General features: G+C 42.7%; 3 protein-coding genes and 1 long non-coding RNA gene across 5 annotated transcripts in view; 2 read left to right on the forward strand and 2 right to left on the reverse strand.

Annotated features, from left to right (window-relative positions):
• The window catches only part of reep3b (receptor accessory protein 3b), a 45,154-nt gene extending 39,942 nt beyond the window's left edge, over positions 1-5,212 (forward strand). For both annotated transcript variants that reach the window (XM_084938554.1, XM_084938553.1), the window contains exons 7-8: positions 3,052-3,185; positions 3,319-5,212. In XM_084938554.1, the coding sequence (XP_084794680.1) occupies positions 3,052-3,185; positions 3,319-3,390 (206 nt within the window). In that variant the 3' untranslated portion in view covers positions 3,391-5,212. The remainder of the gene's footprint in view (positions 1-3,051; positions 3,186-3,318) is intronic.
• Positions 5,213-7,494: 2,282 nt separating this feature from the next.
• nrbf2b (nuclear receptor binding factor 2b) lies at positions 7,495-15,378 on the reverse strand. The gene is made up of 4 exons (XM_084938552.1): positions 13,731-15,378; positions 12,283-12,367; positions 11,718-11,758; positions 7,495-10,771 (listed from the first exon to the last, which is right to left on the reverse strand). Exons 1-4 carry the CDS (start codon positions 13,821-13,823, stop codon positions 10,070-10,072), a joined length of 921 nt encoding a protein of 306 aa, XP_084794678.1. The 5' UTR covers positions 13,824-15,378; the 3' UTR covers positions 7,495-10,069.
• Positions 15,379-15,388: 10 nt separating this feature from the next.
• Positions 15,389-16,901, reverse strand: LOC146382189 (uncharacterized). The gene is made up of 2 exons (XR_014801224.1): positions 16,423-16,901; positions 15,389-15,982 (listed from the first exon to the last, which is right to left on the reverse strand). It is a non-coding gene; the product is annotated as an uncharacterized LOC146382189 (long non-coding RNA).
• A 216-nt stretch (positions 16,902-17,117) lies between these two features.
• LOC146382190 (NHL repeat-containing protein 3-like) lies at positions 17,118-23,263 on the forward strand. Its single transcript, XM_084938551.1, has 3 exons — positions 17,118-17,657; positions 19,806-20,008; positions 20,102-23,263. Exons 1-3 carry the CDS (start codon positions 17,369-17,371, stop codon positions 20,699-20,701), a joined length of 1,092 nt encoding a protein of 363 aa, XP_084794677.1. The 5' UTR covers positions 17,118-17,368; the 3' UTR covers positions 20,702-23,263.
• Positions 23,264-24,012: the final 749 nt, after the last annotated feature.

Raw genomic sequence — 24,012 nt, forward strand, 5'->3', positions numbered from 1 at the left:
CCCATCCAGATGGAAAATACATGTAGCTGTCCATACTTTGAAAGCTTTCAGTCCTGTGTTAAGAGCGTACACAGTGTAAAAGATGGGTGTAGCTTCTGTGGCATCACCCACTGGTTTCCACTGTTGGAAGGATGCAAAGATATGGACGGGGAGGGATGGTTTGTGACTGTGAAACTGTACACTGGCTGACAACCAGCTAATCAGTACGTGGTTTTGTTTCACAGATAACTGTATGACCCAAAATAGTGACTGAGACCATAAGAAGCCAGGTTTTTCTCACTGACTTCTTCATGACTGGAAGTCTTTGTGTAACCATCGTCTTTCAGGAAGAATGCAGTTTTTTTCAAGCCAGAAGTTGCAGCCTTGGTTTATACTGTCTGTGGTTCTTTGCCACAAAAATACAATAGAAATAACAACAAGGTCGAAAAGAAGAATTGAGAATGACATCATTGCTATGAAAATTGCTGTCAGTTAATTGAAGAGCAGGAAACATGTTCCACTGGATCACAGCACTGCTGAGGCATGGTGCACTGTTCTGGATCTGTACTGACCACAAAACTGGTCAGTGAACTGACCAAAGAAGAAGAAGGAGCACCCAGTGCATCATGGGAATCCCCGGCAGCCTACACCTATTGCAGCATAACTAAGGGAGGATTCAGGGTCCCCTGGTCCAGCCCTAACTATATGCTTTAGCAAAAAGGAAAGTTTGAAGCTTTAAAAGTAGAGATAGTGTCTGTCTCCTGAATCCAAACTGGAAGCTGGTTCCTGAAAACTGAAGGCTCTGCAGGATGTTTCTGTGCGAGCGCCGGAGCCGTGCTGTACAGTCGTGAGTGTCGTTCTCTGTCACAACACATAATGTGGTTTCTTCTTTCTGCTAGTAACTGATTTTGAGTGTGTTTGGTAACGATTCATTCATCAAGTCCAAATCAACTTTGTCATCATACTAATATTCAAGTATAGTGCATACAGTTGATACAAGTAGGAGTGTGTATTGGCAAGAATCTGGCGATACAATATGTGTCACAATACAATATATTGCAATACTAAAAGCCAGACGATATTTGTGTTTGTGTTGATTGTATGAAAACTCACAGTAAACAGTCCAAACTGACATGAGCTATGTTAACTAAAATAGAGGGATACGTTTCTCTCTAAGTTCAAAATGAATGGAGAAATGTGCCTTATCAGAAGATAAACAAACAAAAACCACTTTACTGATACATCAACTATTTCTTTGAAATGTAACACTGAGGTCTTACTTAGTGAGTACTATGATTTTAAAATACTAATCCAAAAAATGCTCTCTGCAGCATCAAAAACAAGCACTTTTATGTGACCTTAACATAAACAAATATACATGAAAAATGAAATTGCTTGAAGAATTCATCCAAGTAAACATTGACAATATAAAGTGCTAATAAAAGAAGGTCCAGCCCTGCAACGTCCATCAGTGGAACACTTTTTGTGCAACCTGAAAAAGGGAGTTTGTTGGTCTGTGTGACTGAAGGTTCCACGGATCAGTATGTGATGAGCTGTGATCTCGAAGTCCAAGCGTTGCGTGTGAAAGCAGCTGTCTCTGCTGAGCTGAGAGTCCAGGACCGTCGCTGTGACTTCTTGGTGCAACTTTGGGAGAGCGATGTCTGCGATATGTTGTCCGGAGAAACGGTGTAACGGGGCTCCAGCGTTTTAATCATATTACCAAATCCTTTATTCTCTACTGCTCTCAGACAGCGCAAATAGAAACAAGTACTGACGGCGCTGGTTGTGTTGCACGAGTCAAAGTTGCTGGTAGTTTTAAGGTTAGCATTTGATGCTACGTTGCTATGGTGTCTAGACACATGTACTCGTAAATTTGTGTTACCTGAGTATTTGACTGTGGCGGTGCAGATTTTACAGACTTCGTAGCTCTTGTCAAAGTCTTTACTGCCTTGTTTTGTCCTAAATCCAAAAGAAGTCCACACATCTGCTTTGAAAGCCGCTGAGGCCGGCTGTATCCTCTCCTCTTCTTTCATCAGTGAGCTAGCACAGTTTGCCACACGTCCGCTGTTCCACTTCTTTGTTTTGGTAAAATAGACGCTTCTACGGCACATCCAGTGTTATTGCGAGACCTTGTTTTTCCATCATAGTGAAAGCGGTAAAAACTAGCGGCCGGAGTTTGAATTGCTACACATAAAAGAAATACACAGTAAATGCAAGTAAATTCTCAATAAAAAAGTCGATAACACTGCTTTTGAATATCGATTCAGTATCGTAACACGAAACATCGCAATATTCCAATGTATCGATATTTATCCCTGGATACAAGAGTGCAATCCAAGAGTGTGAGGCAGTCCTGTCCATGATGGTATATGATGTCCACGAGCTCGTAATGATAAGCTCAGTGCAGTTCAGTGAAGAGCTGCAGATCTTATTAATAATGAGCTTATGCTGTTGTATGTTTATGACAGTGGAGCCAGAGAGAGGCGGCAGTTCTGGTGTGTGCTGCCCTCTGCTGGGACACGTGCGCCTCACAGTCATCGCTCACACTCTTCAGTATTACAAACAGTTTCCCTGTTGTTGGTCCTCACAGGACCTCACCAGTTTGTGATAGTTTTGTTCTGGTGGTTTTGTATCTCGTTGTTGTTTTAGTATCGTTGTGTATTTGATTTGTGCTTCTGTTTCCTGTTTATTGATATTACTGTACTGAATATTTCAGTTTGAGTGTGCTTATTGACTGTGGGCCCTTTTAATAGTAAGAACAGTATAAAAAGTCTTACGTTGATTTTGGTGATCATTGTTGAAACTCAGACGTGTTGGTCAGCACTGACGCCTCACAGCAGGAAGGTCCTGGGTTCAAATCGGGGTACTCCAGCTCCGCCCAGAGTCCAAAACATGCAGTGAGGTTGGTACCTCTGAGTCTGTCATAGCTGTGAATGTGAGCGTCTTAATCTCTCTGTGTTAGCACTGGGCACCTGTGCAGGGTGAACCTCTTAAGTGGAGGAGAATGGATGGATGCAAACATTGTGTGTTTTGGTGATTCCTGACCCGTCTGTATGTGTTTCTGTTCTCCAGAGTACTATTATGATCAGGAGGAAAGGACGGACGAAGAGGCCGAGCCAACCTTCTCTGAAGACGAGGCTGTCAGTCAGAAAGGACTGAGGCGATCGCAGAGCGTCAAACTGTCTCGATCCAGAGTTCGCAAAGACGTGAGTGTTCTGTTCCACTGGAACTGAGAAACGCACATTAGTGTGTTGATACGTCCTTCTGCCACAGTCAGTAGTGCTGAATCTCTGGACTGTATGAACACTGATGAGTGTTTTTCTTAAACATTGTCACCAGGCTCGTTACGGATCACTGAAGATTAAAGGCAAGAAGAGACCAGCGCTGAGCTCCGTTAACTATGGCATCTGAAGAGATTACTGCTGTCACATACATACACACAGCTGAGCAGGCTGCTGATTGGTGGATGGTACTGTCAGCTTGTTTTTAGCTCTGACTTTTCACTCTGCTGAGCTCTTTGACGATCACCTTTCTGCTGACATATTTATTACACGCAGTGGCTCAAAGAGAGCTCACTCTCAGCGAACACGGGCTGACTTGGTTGTGGGACGTGTGATTTGTTTCTTTCTTCGTTAGCATTGTAGACATGTTTCTATGTGTGTCTAGATTTTAGATCAGCTGTTGATTTGTTTGTCATTTTACAGAACACATGCCACCTAAGGCGTCCTCTGTGAGGAGTTCATAAAGTCATGCTTCACTAGTTTTCATGCTGTTGCATCACAGCATAATAGTAACAAGCTTTGGTTTCTTAGATTCATCTTTGGTTCTCCACTGTTGTCAACTTTTTGCATCAATGATTTTTCTTGTGCAAAAGACCAAAATCTCAAAGTTTGAGTGAACCTTCAACTATTGTGTGCTTGGCTGGAGTCACGTGACACTAATGGCTCACACTCATACTCTACATAGACATTTACATTGCTTTTAAAATAGCTTTTTAAAAATCTTAATTAAAGCTTTATCCAGGCAGTTGTTGTAAGAGCAGCAGAAGAAGGGCGAATGTCTAATAACACGTCTGTCTTATTAGCAAACATGAGCGAGCTGCACATTCAGCTACACAACAACAACACAGTTGTGTTACTAAGTGCATTCGGGAGTAATACAAAAACAGACTTCGCTCATCCTGATTTGGACTGAACTTCATTCCAACTTTCAGCTCAGAGTGAAAAATCACTGTTCTCGTAGTGGAATATAAAATGTTGAACTTACATTTAGAATAAGCAAAGTTGTTTTTATTATATATAAATATGTTTTTATCATTTATTTAGCAGTTCAGCTTCAAACTCTATTCGAAAAGTTTGGCATTAGTTCTGCTTTTGCTGCCTTTCAGCTGTTTTACCTGCTCGTACCACTATTGTTGGAGTCTTGACTTGTGGCCTAATTGGTACCCACTTACAGTACCAGTGGAGACCAATGTGAAAGCATGAACATTTGAGGAGAGCAGGACTGACAGAGCTGATGTTCAGACTCTTCTGTCGGGGGGGAACCAAGTGAATAAGAGAGAGTGTCAGCACTTGTGCAGGCCTGCAGCTCCCACTCTTGATGATTATTTTCTGTTTTTTTATTGGTGTACTTTGTACTGTGTCCCGATCACTCCCCTGGTTGTAAATTTCAAGTCGTGTTTTGTGCTATTACTCAAGTTTTGCTTTCTGAATGGTGTTTTTTTTTGTGAGGTGATCAAAAGGTGTTTTGTATTGCAACCACATGTTTTGCACATATACCTCCTCTTATACTTTTTTATCTTTATGCTGTCCTTGCTTGTCATCTCAATTTTAATGTAACTAGCTGTGAGAGGATGCAGAGCACGAGGTGGCTGATGGATGCTGATATCAACAGCTGCTCGTAGCATTCGTTTCCTCGCACACTGCTGGTTGAGCGACGTTGTGATTTCTGCGTTTCTCTGGCAGAAACGATGTCGATGTGTCATCGTGCTTCTGGTTCAGCAGGTCGTCCTAAAGCAGAGGAATTTTCAGCCTTTTTTTATTTGCTTTGATGCAACAACAAGCCAAACGTATTCACATCAGCGGGTCCATGTAACGATTGTAACTGACTAATGATACCAAAGCTTTATGTATCCACACAAAGCACTGTGGCTGTATGACCTTTGTGGGGAAGATACCTGGTGTGTGGAGGTGTAATAAAATAAAGTTTGTCTGACTGCAGTCAGGCCAACAGATCCTGTGGTCTGTCCATTATTATTCAGTTCTGAGAGTTTGCAGTACTTTATTCTGTGCACTGAAATTGGCAGTCGATCTAATGTAGCGCCCATATTTCCTGTTAAAATCTTTGTGTGAGACTATGAAACAATACTGTACAGTGTTAATATTACAGAAGAACCGGAGGTGAAACAGACAAAATTCCTTTTATTACAAAAATGATCCATAAATGTATGAACTCCTGTGGTGTTGGGCGCTGTAACAGTACTCTAGCCCATGGTCATAATTCATATTTCAGTGTATGGTGCCACTCGGTCTTTTTCAGGAGCAAAGTGTGGACAGATATCATTTTTCATTTGCTACTATTAATGAACTACGTTGAAGCTGATGACATGTTCTCACAGTTAAGAACCACAGAGCAGTTTTTGGACTTCTCCCTTTGCCAGAAAAATCCGTTTTGCCAGAGCTGCTCTGCTCAGAGTTCACACCTGCCAACACCTGTGAAGCTGTACAGATGAAGCTGTGTCTGCTGGGTGGGTATGATGTACATGCTGCTGCTTCCTGTTTGTCAGTTGACCTGTGGTGTCTAGACTTCAGCGTCATACACAAACAGATTTTTCCAACAACATTAGAAGTGTGTGCAAATCACACAGTACAGAGTTTGTATAGGGCTAAGATGAATCTGACAACAGCACATGAATGTGGTTCTGTCAATATAAGAACACTTCCCGTCACTGACAGCAGTAAAGCCAAGAGTCTGATCCCAAAGGCTGATTCTGTTCATCTGGATGTTTTCAGAGGGAGAAACGTTTCATCATCATCAGGTGACGTCTTCAGTCTCAGCTGACTGCAGGTTTCAATCTTATAAACAGTGCATTTGCATAATGACTGAAACCAGCCCACTGATGGAACAAAGGGCTGGGAGGTCAGCTCCTTAATCTTAATTATCCAAATTCTCATGACCATTGATCAACAACTACTGATCAATGGTCATGAGTCCCATTCACAGAGAGTTGGGGAATGGCTGCAATCACAGCATTGAAGATGGTGACAGATGTACCCTCAGGCCCCCTCCTCCATTCAGAGATGGTCTTTCCCTCCTTGACTCCGCCCTCAAACCAGCGTTCCTCCCTGTCCAGGATGTTACATCCTCATCACTGAACGAGTGTCCACTGGCCTGTAGGTGTAAACAGACTGCAGAGTCCTGGCCTGACGAGGTGGCTCTGCTGTGTTGTGCCGTCCTCTTAGTCAGAGGTTGTTTGGTTTCCCCGATGTATAAATCCTGCACTTAACAGCGTACACTATGTTACTCTGTTTGTGTCGGGGGACCCGATCCTTGGGGTGGACCAGTTTTTGGTGCAGTGTGTTTTGGGGTTGAAAAGCCACAGAGAAGTCACTTGGATGACTCATTGAAAACGTCCAGATGAACAGAATCAGTCTTTTAGAATTTACTTACCTGGATGATTGAGCATGCAGCGAGCATGCAGCAAGGCTGCAGCAAGGCTGCAGCACCTGGACAACACTCCAGAACTGCCCCCTTATGACTTAGTTTACTTCCTAAAAATGGAGGCCCAGCATCAGTTACAAAGCTGCAAGAACAATGGAACCAAATGAGATTACACACACAGAGCTCTAGAAGATGTGCTTCTGTTCACTGATCTTGAAAAGGAGATCAGCCAGATTTAAAATAAGATTTTTATTTCTGGCTTTAAGCCTTTATAGATGGGCTTAATGACTTGCAGGAAAATGGCCCAGTGTGGTCCCAGGCCTCTGTAGTAGCAGCATATGAGCCACCTGCTCAACTAACTTAACTATATTGGTGGCCCATTCTCAGAACCTCGTGTGCAGCATCTTGACCCAGTGCTTACTGAACTGCTCAAATACTACTTGACATTTCCCTGTAGTTGCTTTGAGATCGACAGCTCTAGGTGGTTTGCAAGTGAAACACTTAAAGTGAAGCATCAGCAGTAAGAATGTCTTCAGTAGTGTTTTAACAAATCTCTGATCCAACCGGCCACAAGTGGCGAGCTGGGACACAGGTGTGTGGGCTTTAGTTAAGCGCTTGGGCATTTGGAAGAACTGAGGCGGTTTTAGAGCTGCTGCTTTCAGTCAGTGAGTCAAAAACTTATCCAAAAACAAGACAACTTGTTGAAGCTTTTTCAGCCGCTGTGATTTCTGATAGCTGACCATCTGGCAGGTTTGTCACGCTGCATTCATGCCCTGTGAGAATGATAAAGCAGCTTCTGTAAAGCTCATTTCAAAAATACATGAATAACATGAAGTCCAAATGACACACTGAGACTGACAGTCAGTTAGCTTTATTCAAAAACAGAACATCATTTTGTACAATTGTTCACATCACCATCGATTTAAAGGCCAGCTAAGCCAAACACGTGGCTTACAATGAATGAGTTTTGCATAGCTGGGAAATGCAGCAAAGTGTCCTGTGTGTAGCCACGTCTTCATCATAGTAGATCCAGGAAGGAAATGCACTCTCTTACGTGAATACACGAGTTTGTACAAGTGCCTCGAAATATGCATGCACATGCCACATGCATTAGACCGCAAGCAACACAGTAAACAAGTTGCCTCGAGTCCTCTTTATTCTGTTGTGCCGACATAAACTATCAGCTTTGCTCGTAGACATGCTGGACTAAACGCTTGCTCAGCTCGGTTAAAGCTGCACCACAGCTTCATTTCAGGAGCCGGTGAGAGTGTCGGGACTTGAATGAGCCATCAATAAGAATCTTTTAAAGGGATGGCTTTGTGATTACGATGGACTAGCCTCACTGGATTTTCACTGACGGCCTATGATAATATAAACGTGCCCCGCCTGCAGTTTATGCTGCATTCTGCTCCTTCTGTTATCATGGATGTTTGTCATCAGATTTTATGATGTGGATCAAAATATCTTCAGTTATTTGAGGCATCCAAACAAAAAGAAATTCACAAAGTCACATCCTGGGATGACTGTGATCCAAACATTTAAGAGAGCTTCAGATTACCGAAGGTGCTTCTTTTGGCTTTGCAGGTAATGTACAAACTGCCACATTTGGGACTAAAAACGTGTAACTGACATAAATTGTAGTTCCTCCAACGGCCACTTGAAGCTCGCTCCAAGAGTGACTCTTTCCCCTTAGACTCCCATGTTACAATGCCCAGCTAACACATTAGAAAGCATGTTCACTGGCCTCAAAGAATAGTTTTACCCTGCCACAACTATAAGGAGGGTGAGCAGCCTTTCATACCTCTGCTATTTGGATACTGGTGAGGCTTAACTTTGGGGCTTGACACAGAGTCAGCCCGTCACCGTCTGCTCACCCCAGTCAATATGAGTTTATTTGAGCTGGAGTGCTCTGCTGCCTTCATGCTCTTTGTGTGTTGGAAACCAGGCCTGCTGAGATGCATCCGTCCAAGAAGTTTCAGTGAGTGAAATTCAAGTATTCTGACTGTATTCACATGTGGTCTATAGTAAACACAGCTGATGTTACCATTAGATCACAGTGTAGTTTAATGTATGTGTGACCACCAGATGATATGGTACTGCAAACGCTCAGGACTAAACATTTCCATTAATGAATAATTACTTGGTTTCAAAACAGGAAATAAAATGCAGACTACAGTTTGTTAACAGAGACAACAAGACACAATGAATGACTTCAACATCATAAACAGTACAGACATGAAAATCCTGAGACACAACAACCCACAACTACACTTGTTTTTGAAGAACTATGTGAAAGATCTGATGGACTCTGCCCTTTGAAGAACACTGTCATTATGCACACGCCGTTTCTGTTGGAAACCTTCATGTATCAACTTTTCAGAATATATCAGCCCATCAACAGATCTGCTCGCTGATGACACTGTGTGCGCGTCAGCCTTTATTCCTATTGATCCCCACTGACACCCATTGATAACCTGTGTGTCTCTACATTTCTGGTGGGGAATAATAAGAACATCAGAAGGCTTGTTTGTTTTTTTTAGCCTTCAAGTATCTGCTCAGAAAAACATCAATGAGTCTATTACAAGCTTTTCCTTAACACCAATATGCTTTCTTATAATTAAGTTACACATGATCATGATCTGAATGCATCTGTGTGTGTGTGGATACAAAAGAATTTTAGGAGCAGTTCATCCAGACAATCGACACTCAGTCTTTACCTCTCATGTCACTTAAAATCCAGCTCAGGCCTGCGGTGCCGAACACCTGGAACAAAACGTCCAGGACGGAGTTCATCCGCAGGACTAGTTATTCTGAGAGCAGCTGAGTTTGGAGCCACAAAGTACACATACACAGAATTATTGTAGGAAAGCTGTGTGTGTGTGTGTGTGTGTGTGTCCTTTTATAATAATGCGCACACTTGCACATACCCCCGCTTCCACAACACCTTAAATAAAGTCTAAATCTGTGGAAAACACTATCAGCTGATCTGCTGTTGACAGAACTAAGCTGTCATTGAATGCTGTATGAGATCTGGGTCATGTGATAATACAGTAGAAGACAGACATAAGTGAAAGTTTTGGGAAAACCTTGAATCTTGACCGTATTCCTGTCCTGCTCTCAGTGTAAGTCATACAGCCTCGCTGCTGTTCTCACAGATTAGTGAACGTTTCCTTTATCTGTGACTTGGACTGCCTTGCATCAGTGATAGTAGTGTCATCACTTCCTCCCTCTCTGATGTTCTCGTTTGTTGCTCCAGCTGCATAAAGACTGACTGGTGTCTGACGTTCTGTAGTCTGATTCCACCTGAGCAGAGGCCTCGTGGTCGAGCCGGTAGCTTTCACTGTATAACATTTTGGCATCTGAACTCAAAGTCGTATTGGTTGAACCACATGTATGCGTGTGTGTGTATGTGTGTGTGTGATGTGTTTTATTACAGCTTATCCCTGTCTAGTAGCTCCTGCAGTTCATTCTGGATGTCCTCTGGCAGCTCCAGAGGAGGCAGGTCATCCAGACACAGGTCTTCCTGAGCTGGCATTTCCAACGGTGGCAGCTGAGGGATTGCGATCTCCTTTCCCTTCCTTTTACTCTCCCCTCCCTGTCCAACTCCGGTTCCCATAGGACCACCTGCTTGTGGGAGCACCCAGAGCTCGGAGCGCTCCACAAAGTCGGCCGCCTCCGAGTGCAGCCTCATGTTTTCCAGTCGTAGCCGCTCGTTCTCGGCTCTCAGCTGCTGGTTTTCGTTCGTCAGGCCGTCAACCAGGAGTCGCAAGTTCTCGATGGTCGTCTGTTGTTCTTCCAGGCGCGTTTTGTCATCTTTGGTGGTCTTAGATCCCGAACACACTGGAGTTAAAACCTGTGTTCCTCCAGTCTGCCGAGTCTGAAGCTGGTATAGTAAGGTGTCATACTCCCTCTCCCCGACGCTTCCAAGCTCTGCAGCTGAGGCGCCTGGAGAGGCATAGGGCCGGCTGCTGCCTGTGGACGGAGATTTTGAAAAGAACCCTGGCCCGGTAGCCTGCACTAGACCAAGTCGTGTCTTAACCGCCTCTCGCCGAGCTTCTCTCTTCCAGCGCTCTTGGATTAACCGTTGCTGTTTAATGTGACTGTCCCTCTGCAGCTCCATGGACAAACGAGCCTACAGCCATGGAACAAACAATCACTCTCGTGATACAAGACATACACACACTTGCATTCTGTCTCACGTCTACTGATTTTCATTGCTCTTCCTCAACTGTCAACATGACCACTGACCATCAGAGCTACTGATGTACTGCTACCTGAAACTCTGAACCGTCTGTCATTCCTGCTTTTACACCTCACCCACTGTCTCGCTGTCTTCCTGACGTCCTGATGTTACATGTTCAACATTACATTAAGTTTATTTCCCCCTTAAATTTTTCTTTGATGATAAGATGGACATTTTTTGTGTTTATTTATTTTAAGATTAGAGGAAGTGACCCTTAACTTCAGCTGCTGCTTTAAAAACAAAAAACAAACTTGAGTTGTCATGGCTTCAGTTTTCCTCTGAGGTCACAGACCGGTTTAATGTCAGACAATATTTTCACTCATCGGCCTTTAAGGTGTCGCGGATAAATAGAACAAAATAAAATGACACGACCGAGACAAAAACTGTGGTATTTTGTAAATATAATAATAAACATGAATTCACTGTGTAATTGTGTAACTTTATTAGCAGCGTCCTCCTGAAATGCACCAACAACATTGAGAGTAACATCCTCCTCTCTGCCCCTTAATGCTCTCTGGTCGCTATGGTAACATGTAAATATTTCTTTCAAAATAAGACACAACTACAACACGGGAAAGACCCGGGGAAACCGAGTTAACGATAAAAACCCCGAAAACCATAAATGTCACACCCGAGCCTCAACGCTCGCTGCCCGATACCAAACGACTCACGGACCGGTCCGCGGCCCAGAGGTTGGGGGCCGCTGGTCTACAGCATGCTACAGGTGGTGTTAGAACTGAATCTTAATCGGCATGTTTACATGACAGAGAAAATATGTTTCACTCAATCACTGACCGAACACAGAGAGATAAAAAGATAGAACTGGGTGTCTCACCTGCTCACACGCGGGTGCCTTCATTGCCTCGGTCAGAAAATCTGGTAGTGAGACAGTGTGTGTGTGTGTGTGTGTGTGTGTGTGTGTGTGTGTGTGTGTGTGTGAGTGAGAGAGAGAGAGAGAGAGAAGGAGAGAGAGATGAGACAGAATACACACCTAACACACACACAGTATATTGGATTAAACATACAGTTTAATATATGGTCATCACAATAAGACAGGGACAGTATTTGTTGCGCTGGACTGGAGTGAAGTGGATGTAGTAAAAAACCCCAAACCCAACAACACCACCCTTCCTCAGACGCTTTCTTATAAGATGTTACCATGGCTACAACGTAAAAGTATGTAGAAAGTGAAATGCAGTTTGCTTATGTGAGGAGAGTCAGCACTGTAACGTTCTACTCGTTGTTTGGTTACTTCCTGATTCTGCATAAAAGCAGATCAAGTCCAGAAAGAGAGTCCAAAACACATTCAGTGAACGACCTCCGCTCTGCAGAGCACCTACAGAGGAGCAATGCACTACATGGCAGGACTGTAAGGAGTGTGTGTGTGAAACTGAGCCTACCTGCTGCTTTTCCATGGCAGGAGATGGCCTCTTCATACTTCCCAGCAGCTACCAAACGGTCGGCCTGTCTGCACTGCTGGTGAGCCTGAAGAACGTAAGACAGGGAATGCAATGTGTTACGAGAATGTTAAAGAGGTGGTGGAATGAAACCAGGGATAATATATGAAGCAAAAATACTAAACAGAGACTAGCTTCCCCTCTTTACTGTAAGAAAACTTCTTGTCATACGTGACAATGAACATTAATGCTATGAAAATGAGACTGATGATCCGATAGAATCTGAAGACTTTAAGTCTTTAGATCCGATAAATTGGATTTTATGTGATTTACTGTGATTTTTGTTTTTTGTTGTTGACGTGTTACACTAGCTGGTAGTTCTACTGTAATCCTGGATGATCGAGTTTCAGAGCTGTAGCTAAGTTAGGAGGAGGAAATATTAAGATCAAATGGAGAAGGGTTTCATGTGTCGCAGACATGCTCCTGATCAATCATCTAAAACCCTGACTGTGCATTGCTGACATGGATGGCCTATGTGTCTGCTAAATGCTGACAAGTGGGCCAGAATCAGCATCCAGCTGACGTCAGAAGGTGCCGTCTTCATCTGGAATGCCTCCTCAACTTGGAATTTATACTTGGAAAGTCGGAGAAGCCACAACAACCTTAAGTTAACAAACCAAGATCGTGACAATGAAGGTAAAAGGTAAAAATACATAAACGTGTACATAAACCATACGAAGGAAACTGACCAGGCTCTATCCATTGCTTCAGTATCCTGATATATATCCTTTATGTACATACAGCACCTAAATCTCCTGATCACTTGTGCCCCACGAGTAAATTTGACCTGGGTGTACTTTATTTTATTTTTTAAACATCTTCTCTTTCACTTCTGCATCTCTATGGTGCGGTTAGCGTATATTGCTAACTATTGCATGACCAGCCATTGCTGTAAAAAATGAATGGTCCGTTGGAGTGAATGGGGATGACGCGGCTCTGGTTCTGATTTCCGAGGTAACTGGAATGTTCCCATAAATTGGATTTCCAACTCAGAAAGTCGAAGTAGCTCCACCAATGAGTGTAAACAGTAATCCAACCGTATCAGTCTGTTCGGCCACGGTTGTGTATTTGTCACTGACTAAATAAACCATGCGCAGAGCGCTGGTTAGGCTCTGTTCGTGAACGTACTGCAGCGGTGTTTTATGAGGCATAAAAGCATTGCGCTATGTTGCTAGTGATGCCTGAATGGCTCTGCTAACGAGTAAAACAGATCCATATATTCTTGTTTTTCCCGACTTTACACCTTGAGAGTAACGCCAGTCTCTGCTCCAACATCTGACTTACGAAGCAAATGGGTCGCAGCATAACAGCCGCAAAGCTAACAACAAAGCGGCTAGCCGCTAGCTCCTAGCTGCTGTAAAGATAGCCTCTTATTGCAACATCAAACTTACAAGGTTGAGCGGGCTGTCCACGACCTCCATGGAGTCGATCCTTCGACGGCTTACACTACATGAAACGCGCCTCTGTCCCTCACTGACTGTCATTCGCACTGAGATTCAAAAGCTCGAATAAAATAATTACAAGAAAATTACTGTAAAGGAAGCAAGAGTCGCCTCGCTGCACAGCCACAGCAGCGTCGTGACATCACAGCTAGCTTGCATTTTGATTGGTCAACTGTGGTGCTGGGTCGGCTTTCTTCTTCTTCTGTTAATTATTTTAAAGGCGTCGGTAAAACATGCAGCAGCATCACCGCCTGCACTGACGTGTGGACAGATTAGCAGAGGAAACGAGCTGTATTCTCAACCCTGTAGTTCAAAGAGGCTCCTGTAATAATAAAATAATCTGTGGTGCTGCCTCTAACATGTAAAGTTCTGATTACGATCCTTTCAATCACGCTACTAAATCTCTCCCCACTCGCACTTATTGCATTTTTAACACTTTCTGTCATAATAGAGTAAAGACGGGGTGTTAATGGGTGTAGTGTATGGGGCAGTCCTATATGTCCTATTCTTACCTGAGAAATGATCTCCTGCTTTGGGTTCCTGCCCTGCATGCTGTTCAAAACTACTTACTACTTATTGGATTCTCTGTAGATGTATTTGTGTGTCCACTATCTCAATATTCATATCAAATCTTCTGCATATGATTATGAATTATATTGTTTTTCCTTTGGTGCTAATTTCCTATAAACTGAATTAATTTTTGCCAACAAGTCCACATTTATATTCCCTGAACACATACACGTACGGGCAGATAAGCTCTTCTTTCCTCCCGTCTACTTCGACTTGAGAGACACAAAAAGCAGAAACTAGACTTGTGTCTAACTTTCTTTAACACCAGTTTAGCTTCTCATCAAACAAGCATGTAGAAATCTCACCACGTGCACCTGTAACCATGAATGTCCGTTCATGTACTGATTTTTAGTATTTATTTATTTTTTTTTAAAGACATGATTTTTTTAACTGATAAAATAAATAAATAAAGGATAAATCCCGACTTATTTGCACAGTCTTCTACTTCCTTTCCTGCAGGCTACATTTTATTTCAGAGATATTCAATTTTTCTACCCTTACCCAGTGCGCCCCATCTTTAGCATAACGCAATTTTCCTACATTTGTTCAGTCTTTTCAAAAACGTCATTATTCCTTATGTTAAATAATATACGACATATCATACGACAATCTGCACCTATTTTTACTTCTTTTGTCCTACCAAACAGGAATTCTAATATCAACTTTTACAATTTGCTATTTACTGCTTGTTTTCTGAGTTGCAGAAGTCCCCACATTTGATGAGGAGCCTCTATCATCAACTCTATGGCCCCTGATCTTAATGCCATGGATCTATAACTTGACAGATTTGTTGGGTCTTTACCTGAATTGACTATTTACACTATAACTGCTTGGTTTGATTGAGGGGATTGGGATAGCTTGTGCCCTTTCCATTACTAATATACACAAAATCATGATCATTTATGAACTTTTTCAATCTCTTCATTCACATGAACGAGTTCTGCTACGATTCCCCACATCACATTTCCTCTGATGGGGACACCAACGTCATTCAGTATATCAGTTCTCGGTGTGTTGCTAGGATTATGATAATGACATGATATTGTCACACTATGTTTATCTGTCCATACCTTGATTACATTCATAATATTATACCATAGCCTATTGTGGGATAAGACATACCACATGTATGTCCTATTCTTCACGTTTCCACAGCCCCACCTTTCTAGTCTGTCTATGACTCCTGATGGTTGTATACCAATATCTGACATAATCAAACTGTCATTTCAACCATATTTCTTGAATACATATTAAATTAGGCGTTTCTAAAAATTCTGAAACAATTTTGTAAAATTCTTGTCCATTGGCTTCAAGACTCATTGAATTCCACAGTAAAATAGCTAATACACGAAGAGCCATCAGACCTTGACAGAAAGTTAGTATTTCTGGAATTTAACATTCTTCTCCTGTTTCACAGTGTAGTCATTAGATAACAATTGTATTGTACTGTTTCCTTGCAACAAACAGAGTCACGGTTTTGTGTGAGAGCTGCTCTTCCGAGCACATCCCAAGGATCTGTTTACTGTGGAGGCCTTTTGAGTGTTTTTAATCTTCTGTTTCTTTTTGGTGAGTCCGAAGTGTGGCCTCAGTTTCCTGTTCTTAGCTGACAGTTGTGCCCCGGTCTTCTGTTGCTGTAACACAGATATGTAAATAACGCAGAGTCATAGGCTGCGTTCACACTGCAGGTCTTAATGCTCAATTCCGATTTTTTGATCAGATCCGATGTTTTTGTCTGCTCGTTCACACTACAAATAAAATGCGACAGCAAACGCGCTCTAGTGTGAACGCTCAAAGCGGCCGCATGCGCAAAAGAAGACGTCACACACAACGCGCTCTGTTTAGACCCAGAGCAAACAGTGTTGTTTGACCGATGGCCTTAATATAATATAAAGACTTCGGACTTTACGTTTCCCAATTTTTGCTTTAAGTTATTTTGTTATTTACATAATAATGTAAATAACCTAATAATGATCCTTATTGCTGTTTTAGAGGAGCGGTGCTTCAAAGGATAGCTGCAGATTTCTGTCAGAATCTGCAGATTATACAAATAAAATGTTCACGTTTCTCCAACCTTGTCTTCCCAGCAGTTTCACTGACATCTACACGGGAGGGCCAGGAAGCGTTCGCGATGTCTTCCCGGGCGCTGATAGTTGGCGTCTGTCTTGTGTCAGTGACGTAAAAGACGGATTTAATGCGACATGACCATCAAACAGCAGTCGCTTTCTAAAACATCAGATATGTATCGGATTCAGTACCACATACGAAAGTGACCCAGATCGGATTTGAAAATATCGGATTTGCGCCGTTCACGCTGTCACACCACGCTCGGATATGGGTCGCATAGGGTCAAAAAAGTCGGATTTGATGCGCTTTCGCCTGCAGTGTGAACGTAGCCTAAAAGATACATGCAAAAGAGGTCATTTCTTTAACGCTGTCTGTAAATCCCGCTGACTACAGCTCATTCATCAATATAAGGAATGCCATTACACATAAAACCAGACAGGGAAACACACAGGCATCACCGAGCATCCTCCTCCTCCTGCTGCTGATTCAAGCGACCGGAAATAGAAATGTTTCTGTAAAAATAAAACCTCAACAATATTCATATTTTAGCTTGTTTATGATATGTTATATATTAAATCTCATGGGTCTATTTTTTTTTTAATTAATCTTTATTCAGTAGTTATTTCTGAACTCGAATGAATCTAGTTTTTTCTTTTCTTTTTCTTAACGTGGTTTTATTGCGACATAATAAACAGAAATGCTTTGCGTGGTTCTGTCTCACGTGACAGCCTGTTTTGTTTTCGTTTAGTGCTGAAGAGGAAGTGTCTTTCTGTTTGGTCAGTGGGATTCAAATATATAAGACAGTCACGAGGTTTTAACCGTATAATATCTTAGCAGGTGTCGTACGAAGGTTTTACTTGTTCCGTAGCCTGTGTAGCTAAGCCGACTTCCGCCTGTGCGTCCTGCACGGACACGTACGCAGCATACTGGCAGCTTTAAAACGAGAGTGTTAAATGAAGTACACGCCAACAGCAAAACCACTGATGCTGACGACAAAGACAAGTCATACGTGTTTGATAGTTTCCAGCATGGCCTCTTTGGTCCTGCTCATGATGGTGCTTTACGGGACCATGAGCAGCCAGCAGCCGGGCGGCTCGAGCCTCAGACACGACTACCAGCTGCTGGGCAGACCCCTGTACAAACTGGATCTGAGCTGGCCCAAGAACCCGGAGCTCTACACCGGAGACGTGTTTGGAGTGGCAGTCAACCAGTATGCTGGGGTGGTGTATGTGGCTCAGAGAGGTAATCCCACTCTGTTGGTAAAGTACTTCAGAGTCAAACATCATACTGGGTCATAATGGTGACTGCGTCATTAGTGTGTCAGTGCAGATGAAGATGATCTTAATTGTTATCTGTTACGATAAGGTCGACATTTGGAAATTGCTTCATTACAGAAGTTAATTTAAACACAACAAATATAATAAATGTAGTAAAAACAGTGCTGCTGATGTCAGATGAAGTAGCTCACTGTATCAGAGTGTAAGGGCACCAGGTGGCAGCAAGGTTTTTATAGATGTTGCCAACGCAACCCAGTGTGGAGCAGGGCTGGACTGGGACACAAAATGGGCCCAGGCATTTTGAGTAGAGGCCCCCAGGTACTATAGGAAAAGCCATAAAGCCTTTGAATGAAACACTGCAGTGACAGTGATGTACAGTCTTGTTGGTATATGTATGATTTCTATACAGTTTACATCAGATGAACACTTTAGTTTAAAGATTCAGATAAATATTTATTAAAAGTGAGACATTTTAAATAAGAATAAGACAGAAAAGTATTTCTTTGTGCCCCCCTCTCCCTGTTAATGCCCCACCTGGGCTCCTGGCAAATGTTTGCTAGACCCGCCCCTGCACAGTTACCAGCTGTCAGCTACATAGAAAAGGATCCTGGTGTTATTTGTCTCTCAGAAACAGTTCATAACTTCAACTCATTCATGTCACCTCAAAGGTAAACCTGTTTCTCCATCACCTGTTCAGCTCTGATGATTCAGTAAGGACATCTCCTGGTTTCATCTTCATGTTTCTCACCACATATCCAAACCGACATCATGACCAGCAGCTTTACAGCTGTGGCTCCAGCAAACATCAGCTGATACTAGAAAGTAATATTAAATAAATTCTAACAACAGCTGATCAAGCTTAAACGTGCTGCTGTTGTTTAGCGCGACAACCGCTGGTTTCCTCTTTCTGGCTCAAAGTGGGCGATAAACAAACAAGAGAGATGATCAGCTGATCATTGATCAGTTTCATGATTGAAGTAGAAACAGGAGAGGGAGGGGAGAGGATGAGAGGAGAGGCAGCTGTGCAGCGTAACGACAGAATAACTCCAGCTTTGTGTCTTTTTCATTGTAGCTGAAGTCCGGGATGAATCAATACTATTTTCTTCTGTGTGTCTGTGATAAGACAAGGGGGCGGGTGCATCTGACCTCCTCGGCTGTAATTGGTCCATTTCAGGATTGATCATGGCACATTGGCCAATCAACCACCTTTCATTGTTTATGCCATTACAAAATAAACAAAAACCAAAAAAACACTGGCCCATAAAAACGAAAAATCACCATCGGCCGATGGCTGGTCAGCTGTGGTGTGGAGTGACATCTAACTGTGTGTGGTATTTGGTACATGATACAGCGCAGTTTTGAATCTGTGAATGTATTATCAAGGTATCTGTAATCTGAGTAGATACACCGGACGAGCTGCCAGGCCGGAGGAAAAGAGGAAGACGTCAGAGGAGGTTCATTGGGTGAACGCGCAGAGTGCCAGCACGACAGAGGAAGGTGCTGGGAATAGGGTGAAATGGAGGCAGTGTGGTAACCTCCCCCTGAAAGCAGAAGATGATTTTAAAAAAGAAAAAAATCACTCAGAAAATTACAAAACGTCAGTACACATGAGGGGTTTGACATTGTGCTGCAGTTCTCTGTTTAACAAGTGCATCAGTTTGTGGACAAACAAATTCTGCAGTGTCACAGTTTTGTGGTCAGGAGTCAGTCGTGTAGTAATCAGCAGCTCTCCCTCCACCTGCTGCCAGTTATTTCTCTTCTCCTCCTTTAAATGAAGCACATGTCAGCTCTTAGTCCATTTAACCCAGCATGTCAGCACATCTTTCAGCTTATTCAACACTGCTGCGACCTCTCCCTCTCTCACACATGCACAGCATCGCATACAGTTTACATGCAGATCTTGTTAGTAAGAGAGTCGCTGCATCAAACTGACTTGTGGAGCTCCTCATGGACAAACACCAGCTCACATCATTGACCTTTTACAGCCATACGTCCTCAGCAGGGACTAAAACTAAAGGACACCAAGCTTTGTTAAATGCTGGCTGCTGGCTGCATGTGGAGTCTGATGCAGTACAGCATATATATCACTGTGCTTGCATTTACTTTCCTGTAGGTGACAACGTTCCGAAGGTGCTGGTGTTCACTACAGACGGAGATTACCTCATGTCCTGGAATACAACCACCCTGGAGAAGCCTCATGGAATATTTCTAGCAGATGCAGCTTCATCAAACCCCACCGTGTGGATCACAGATGTGGGGAACGGCCCGTATGGTCACTGCATCAAACGGTACACGCCATCAGGAAAGTTGCTACAGGTGATTTGGTGCTAAGTAAAGCTGTTTCTGAAGTATCTAGTGTGATTATAGGAATAGAAAACATCCTGTTGATTCTCGATTTGTTCGTCTCAGGTGCTTGGAACGCCAGGAAAAGCAGGTTCTGGACTGGACCCCCTGCAGTTTGATCAGCCCGCCGAGATATTTGTCCACGACTCTGGGGAAATTTATATTGTGGACGGTGATGGAGGGATGAACAACCGCCTCATTAAGCTGTCCAAAGAGCAGAAGGTGATGTGGATGCATGGAGAGAAAGGACAAGGCCTAGCTCAGTTCTACATCCCACACAGCGTGACCGTGGACACGGCCCAGAGGGTGTGGGTGGCTGACAGAGGAAACAAGAGGATCCAGGTTTTTAATTCTGTCACCGGGGAGTGGCTGGGGACGTGGGGGAGCTGCTTTACTGAAGATGCACCCTATTCTGTGCGCCTTACCCCAGACAAAAAATACTTTGTTGTTGTCCAGCTCAACACCAATCAGATTTCACTGCTGGATGCGCCGCCTGTCGGCATGATTGGCCAGTGCAGAGTGGTCAGTGTGATCCAGTTGGCTGATGATGTGAAGCCCCACTTGGTAGACCTAGACCTGAAAACTGGGGCTCTGTATGTGGCTGAGATCGGAGCTCAACAAGCACAGAAGTTCACCCCCTTTAGTCTGGGTGAAAACTTCCTGTGACACAAGCTAAAACAGCCTGACTGATCATAACGGTTTGTGATCGAGTGTCAACAAACAGGATGTGTTTAATCCTTTTAATTAGCTGGCTTGAATCAAAAATCAAAAGGGGGTCTATCGTGTACTTTCCAGCTCTTTTTCTGTCTGGGACTCCACTACAGCAGCTTTGCGTGATCACAGTAAGCCCACTGAGGCCCAAGTTTAATCCATGACAACCCCAACTTTAAACTCTAACCGGAGACAATCCGAATATTTCTGTGGTTTAAAAAATGTTCTGTTGAGTATCAGGGAACAAACCACACATCGTGGTGTAACACATCAAAAACAAACTAACAAGTTCTCTAGAATATAGGGCTAGGCTTAGGGTCCGATCACTAATAGAGGGTTAAAGAAACTGCCCTTTTTGAACTTTAAAACTGAAAAGTAATACAATTTCACAGCCTTTTGCTCAGTGGAGTTAATTTTACCTCCTTATTTGAAGCCTGTCCTCATTAAATGTGAATAAACAGTTTAGTATTATAGATATGCATGAAGAGGGGAGATGAAATTAGGTCTCCTTTAAGCAAAGACTGGTCTCAGATTCACTTCAGTTGAATTCAGTTGTATTTACATAGTGCCAATCTACAACAGCAGTTGCCTCAAAGTGTTTTATATTGTGATGTAAAAACGATATGACAGTAATAGACAGAAACCCCCTCTGAGCTGGCAGCACCAGGCGGCCCAGCGGCTGAAGGAGAAGAGAGCAAAGAGAGACAAACTAGAGCCAGAGTTAATCACTAATGATTAAATCCTGCATTACAAAAACGTCTTGTTCTTCTTCTGCTGCATCAACTAGTTTCAGCTACTTTTCTGATTTTGGCTTTTGTCAAAATAAGATAAAGGTGAAACAGAGTATCATGGTGATTTGTTTTATCAGGCTGTTGTTGTCAGTCCTCGCTGTAGTCATGTGCCATTTGTAATGTTCTGATTTTGCACTGTTTCAGCAGATCAGAGCCTCTCTGAGATGTTTTCCTTCTTTGCTGCAGACACTTTAAGTTTGTGTGTTTTGCCTGAACCAGAATCTGGTTCAGGCTAAAGGCTGGAGCTGTTCTGATAATGTTATCTGATAATGTTGTTAATTCATGTATGATTGATTTGTGTTTTTTGACACAGCAGATGTAAATATTTTGCAGCATTTTCCTGAATCTGTACAGAGTATACACATTAAAATCCATCCTAATGCTGTCAGCACTCATCATTGAACACTAGCAGCCATATGTACCGGTGCCATAAAGCTGTCTCCATCATGTGGTCAGGGCCTTTCCAGAGTGTTGTGTTAAAGTCTAATCTGGCCTCTTTTCCTTGAGTACAGCGAGTGGTTTACATGTTGCTGGAAACAGGATTGCACCTCTAGAATCAAGGTGTTTCCTAACTGTAGTTTCTGACTTGGCTAAATGTTGTGAAAGACTTTTCTCCACAGTCATTCACTTTGAGTTATTCTGTGCTTTGCACGGTAATAGTTACCCACCACCATCATCACCGTGCAGTGTAAGAATCTGTGCTTTGCTCAGATGAGACATGCTTTAGTGTTTAGAGTAATGGGATTGTTGTATATATTCTCTCCTCATTAAAATTCATCGACCACAGCTGTTTGTGGAGGCTTGTATACATCAGTGCAATGGAATACGATTTATGGGCAGTTTAACGTTTTGACTTTGTTTGTTTGGCTTCTTCCAGTAACAATTCAATGATACATTAGAACGTGACAGCAGTCGGGATGTTATCAGGAAAATCAGCCTAAAGTATGAAGCTTGATAATGCAGATCCATAACAAGGCAGACAAGGGTCTGGTTATGGGAAGAGCCTTATAACATACACTGCTGAGCAACGGGGGAATGAGGAACAGGTGACTGCATAAGTCAGGTAACTACAGTCACATGGCTGACAAACAGGCAGAGCACGTTTACTGAACAGGGCCAGAAATCAGATTTAGTGCATCTGAATCTTAGTCAGAATATCTCAGCCTCTACTGCTTTGGTTATGTCGCTCGTAGATCACGTATGTTTCTTCCATAATTTCATTATAAATGTCAATCATTGTTTATATTCATTGTGTTTAAGAATCGCCTTCCAAATGAACCGTTTGCCACTCGCTGGTTTACGACATTAATCTGTGATCCCATGAGGCACATTTTCAGACTTATTGGAGACTGCTGTAATATGTAAAGGTGTAAACAGTTGGTCTGTGTAGTTTCAAATGATCATTTTCCAATACTGAGTTCATCCAAACATGTATTAGTGTCTGCTCTAAATGCAACTACAATTTAAATCCTTTACGTTCAATAATAGTCCGTATTTGGGAAATTGATTTGCAGAATATCCACACATCAAACAAGACACAAAGGTGTCAGGTCACTTTAAGTAGCATCCAGTAAGGGTCCCTGTCTGTCTGTCTGTCTGCCTGAAGCGCTTTTATTTTGGTGGACTGTGTTTAGGTACTACCAGTAGGTGGAGCTGTATCCACATAGTTTGTACGTCTCTCCTGCTTCTTCAGCTGAACGCCAATAAAGAAATACAGCATGATGAATCTCTTTGTCCTTCATTAATGTTATTGATTAGCTTTGAAAGGAAGTAACTAACTAACATATTCATGTCCACACTCTGGCCTGTAAACGGCATTTTTCCTCTGACTGTGAATAACACACGAGAGTCTCTCAGTAACGAGGAAGCTGTCCTGGGGTCAGTTTAAGCACATTTACAAGGTTTTTTTGTTGGGCCTGGAATCTGTTAGAAACAGGAATGGGTGTGTGTAACGCATTGAATGAACATGTGATATTAAAGGAGAGGTAGAAGCATCTCGTGTAGGTCAAACTGAACAATGTTGATTTTATTAAAATGTGCTAACCTCAGCCTTAATGCTCATTTGGGCTTATTTCCCAACTGATTTCATCTTCAGTCAATTATTAAAATTATTTGTAAGAGAAACTTTCAATGAAAATAACTGTTGGTTTCACCAACGTAATGGCAACGTTGTTAAAAGGTTCAAAATATGATTGGGGACATAAAACACAGGGACATAAAGGTGCTGGGAATATTTGTAATTACATTCTGCAAACAGCAGCAAACCCGGGGCTGTTGGAGCCCTCGGTGCTCCGTGTGCTCAACTAAAATACTTTCAAACAAACAAAGAACACACCAAACAGTAAAAGTACAGGTTCAGGCTGTTTCCTGGGTTCTTTCTTTTTTAATTCTTTAAAAGGGTTAATTGAGGTTAGTTTTCAGAATAACAGCCTGACCTATAAGGAACAGTGTTCTCTGTACTGTTCTGCCCTCGCC

Source organism: Perissodus microlepis, chromosome 8 (genome assembly GCF_051167445.1).
Source record: "Perissodus microlepis isolate ML-2025 ecotype Zambia chromosome 8, ASM5116744v1, whole genome shotgun sequence".
Taxonomy (NCBI): domain Eukaryota; kingdom Metazoa; phylum Chordata; class Actinopteri; order Cichliformes; family Cichlidae; genus Perissodus; species Perissodus microlepis.

Excerpts from the sequence above, each read along its gene's own strand:
- nrbf2b (XM_084938552.1), bottom strand. The coding sequence starts at position 13,823 with ATGACAGTCAGTGAGGGACAGAGGCGCGTTTCATGTAGTGTAAGCCGT. Across the intron at positions 12,368-13,730 it reads TGGACAGCCCGCTCAACCTT|GCTCACCAGCAGTGCAGACA; the intron begins GTAAGTTTGATG and ends TACGTTCTTCAG. Across the intron at positions 11,759-12,282 it reads CTGCCATGGAAAAGCAGCAG|ATTTTCTGACCGAGGCAATG; the intron begins GTAGGCTCAGTT and ends TCTCACTACCAG.
- LOC146382190 (XM_084938551.1), top strand. The coding sequence starts at position 17,369 with ATGAAGTACACGCCAACAGCAAAACCACTGATGCTGACGACAAAGACA. Across the intron at positions 17,658-19,805 it reads GGTGTATGTGGCTCAGAGAG|GTGACAACGTTCCGAAGGTG; the intron begins GTAATCCCACTC and ends ACTTTCCTGTAG. Across the intron at positions 20,009-20,101 it reads CATCAGGAAAGTTGCTACAG|GTGCTTGGAACGCCAGGAAA; the intron begins GTGATTTGGTGC and ends TGTTCGTCTCAG.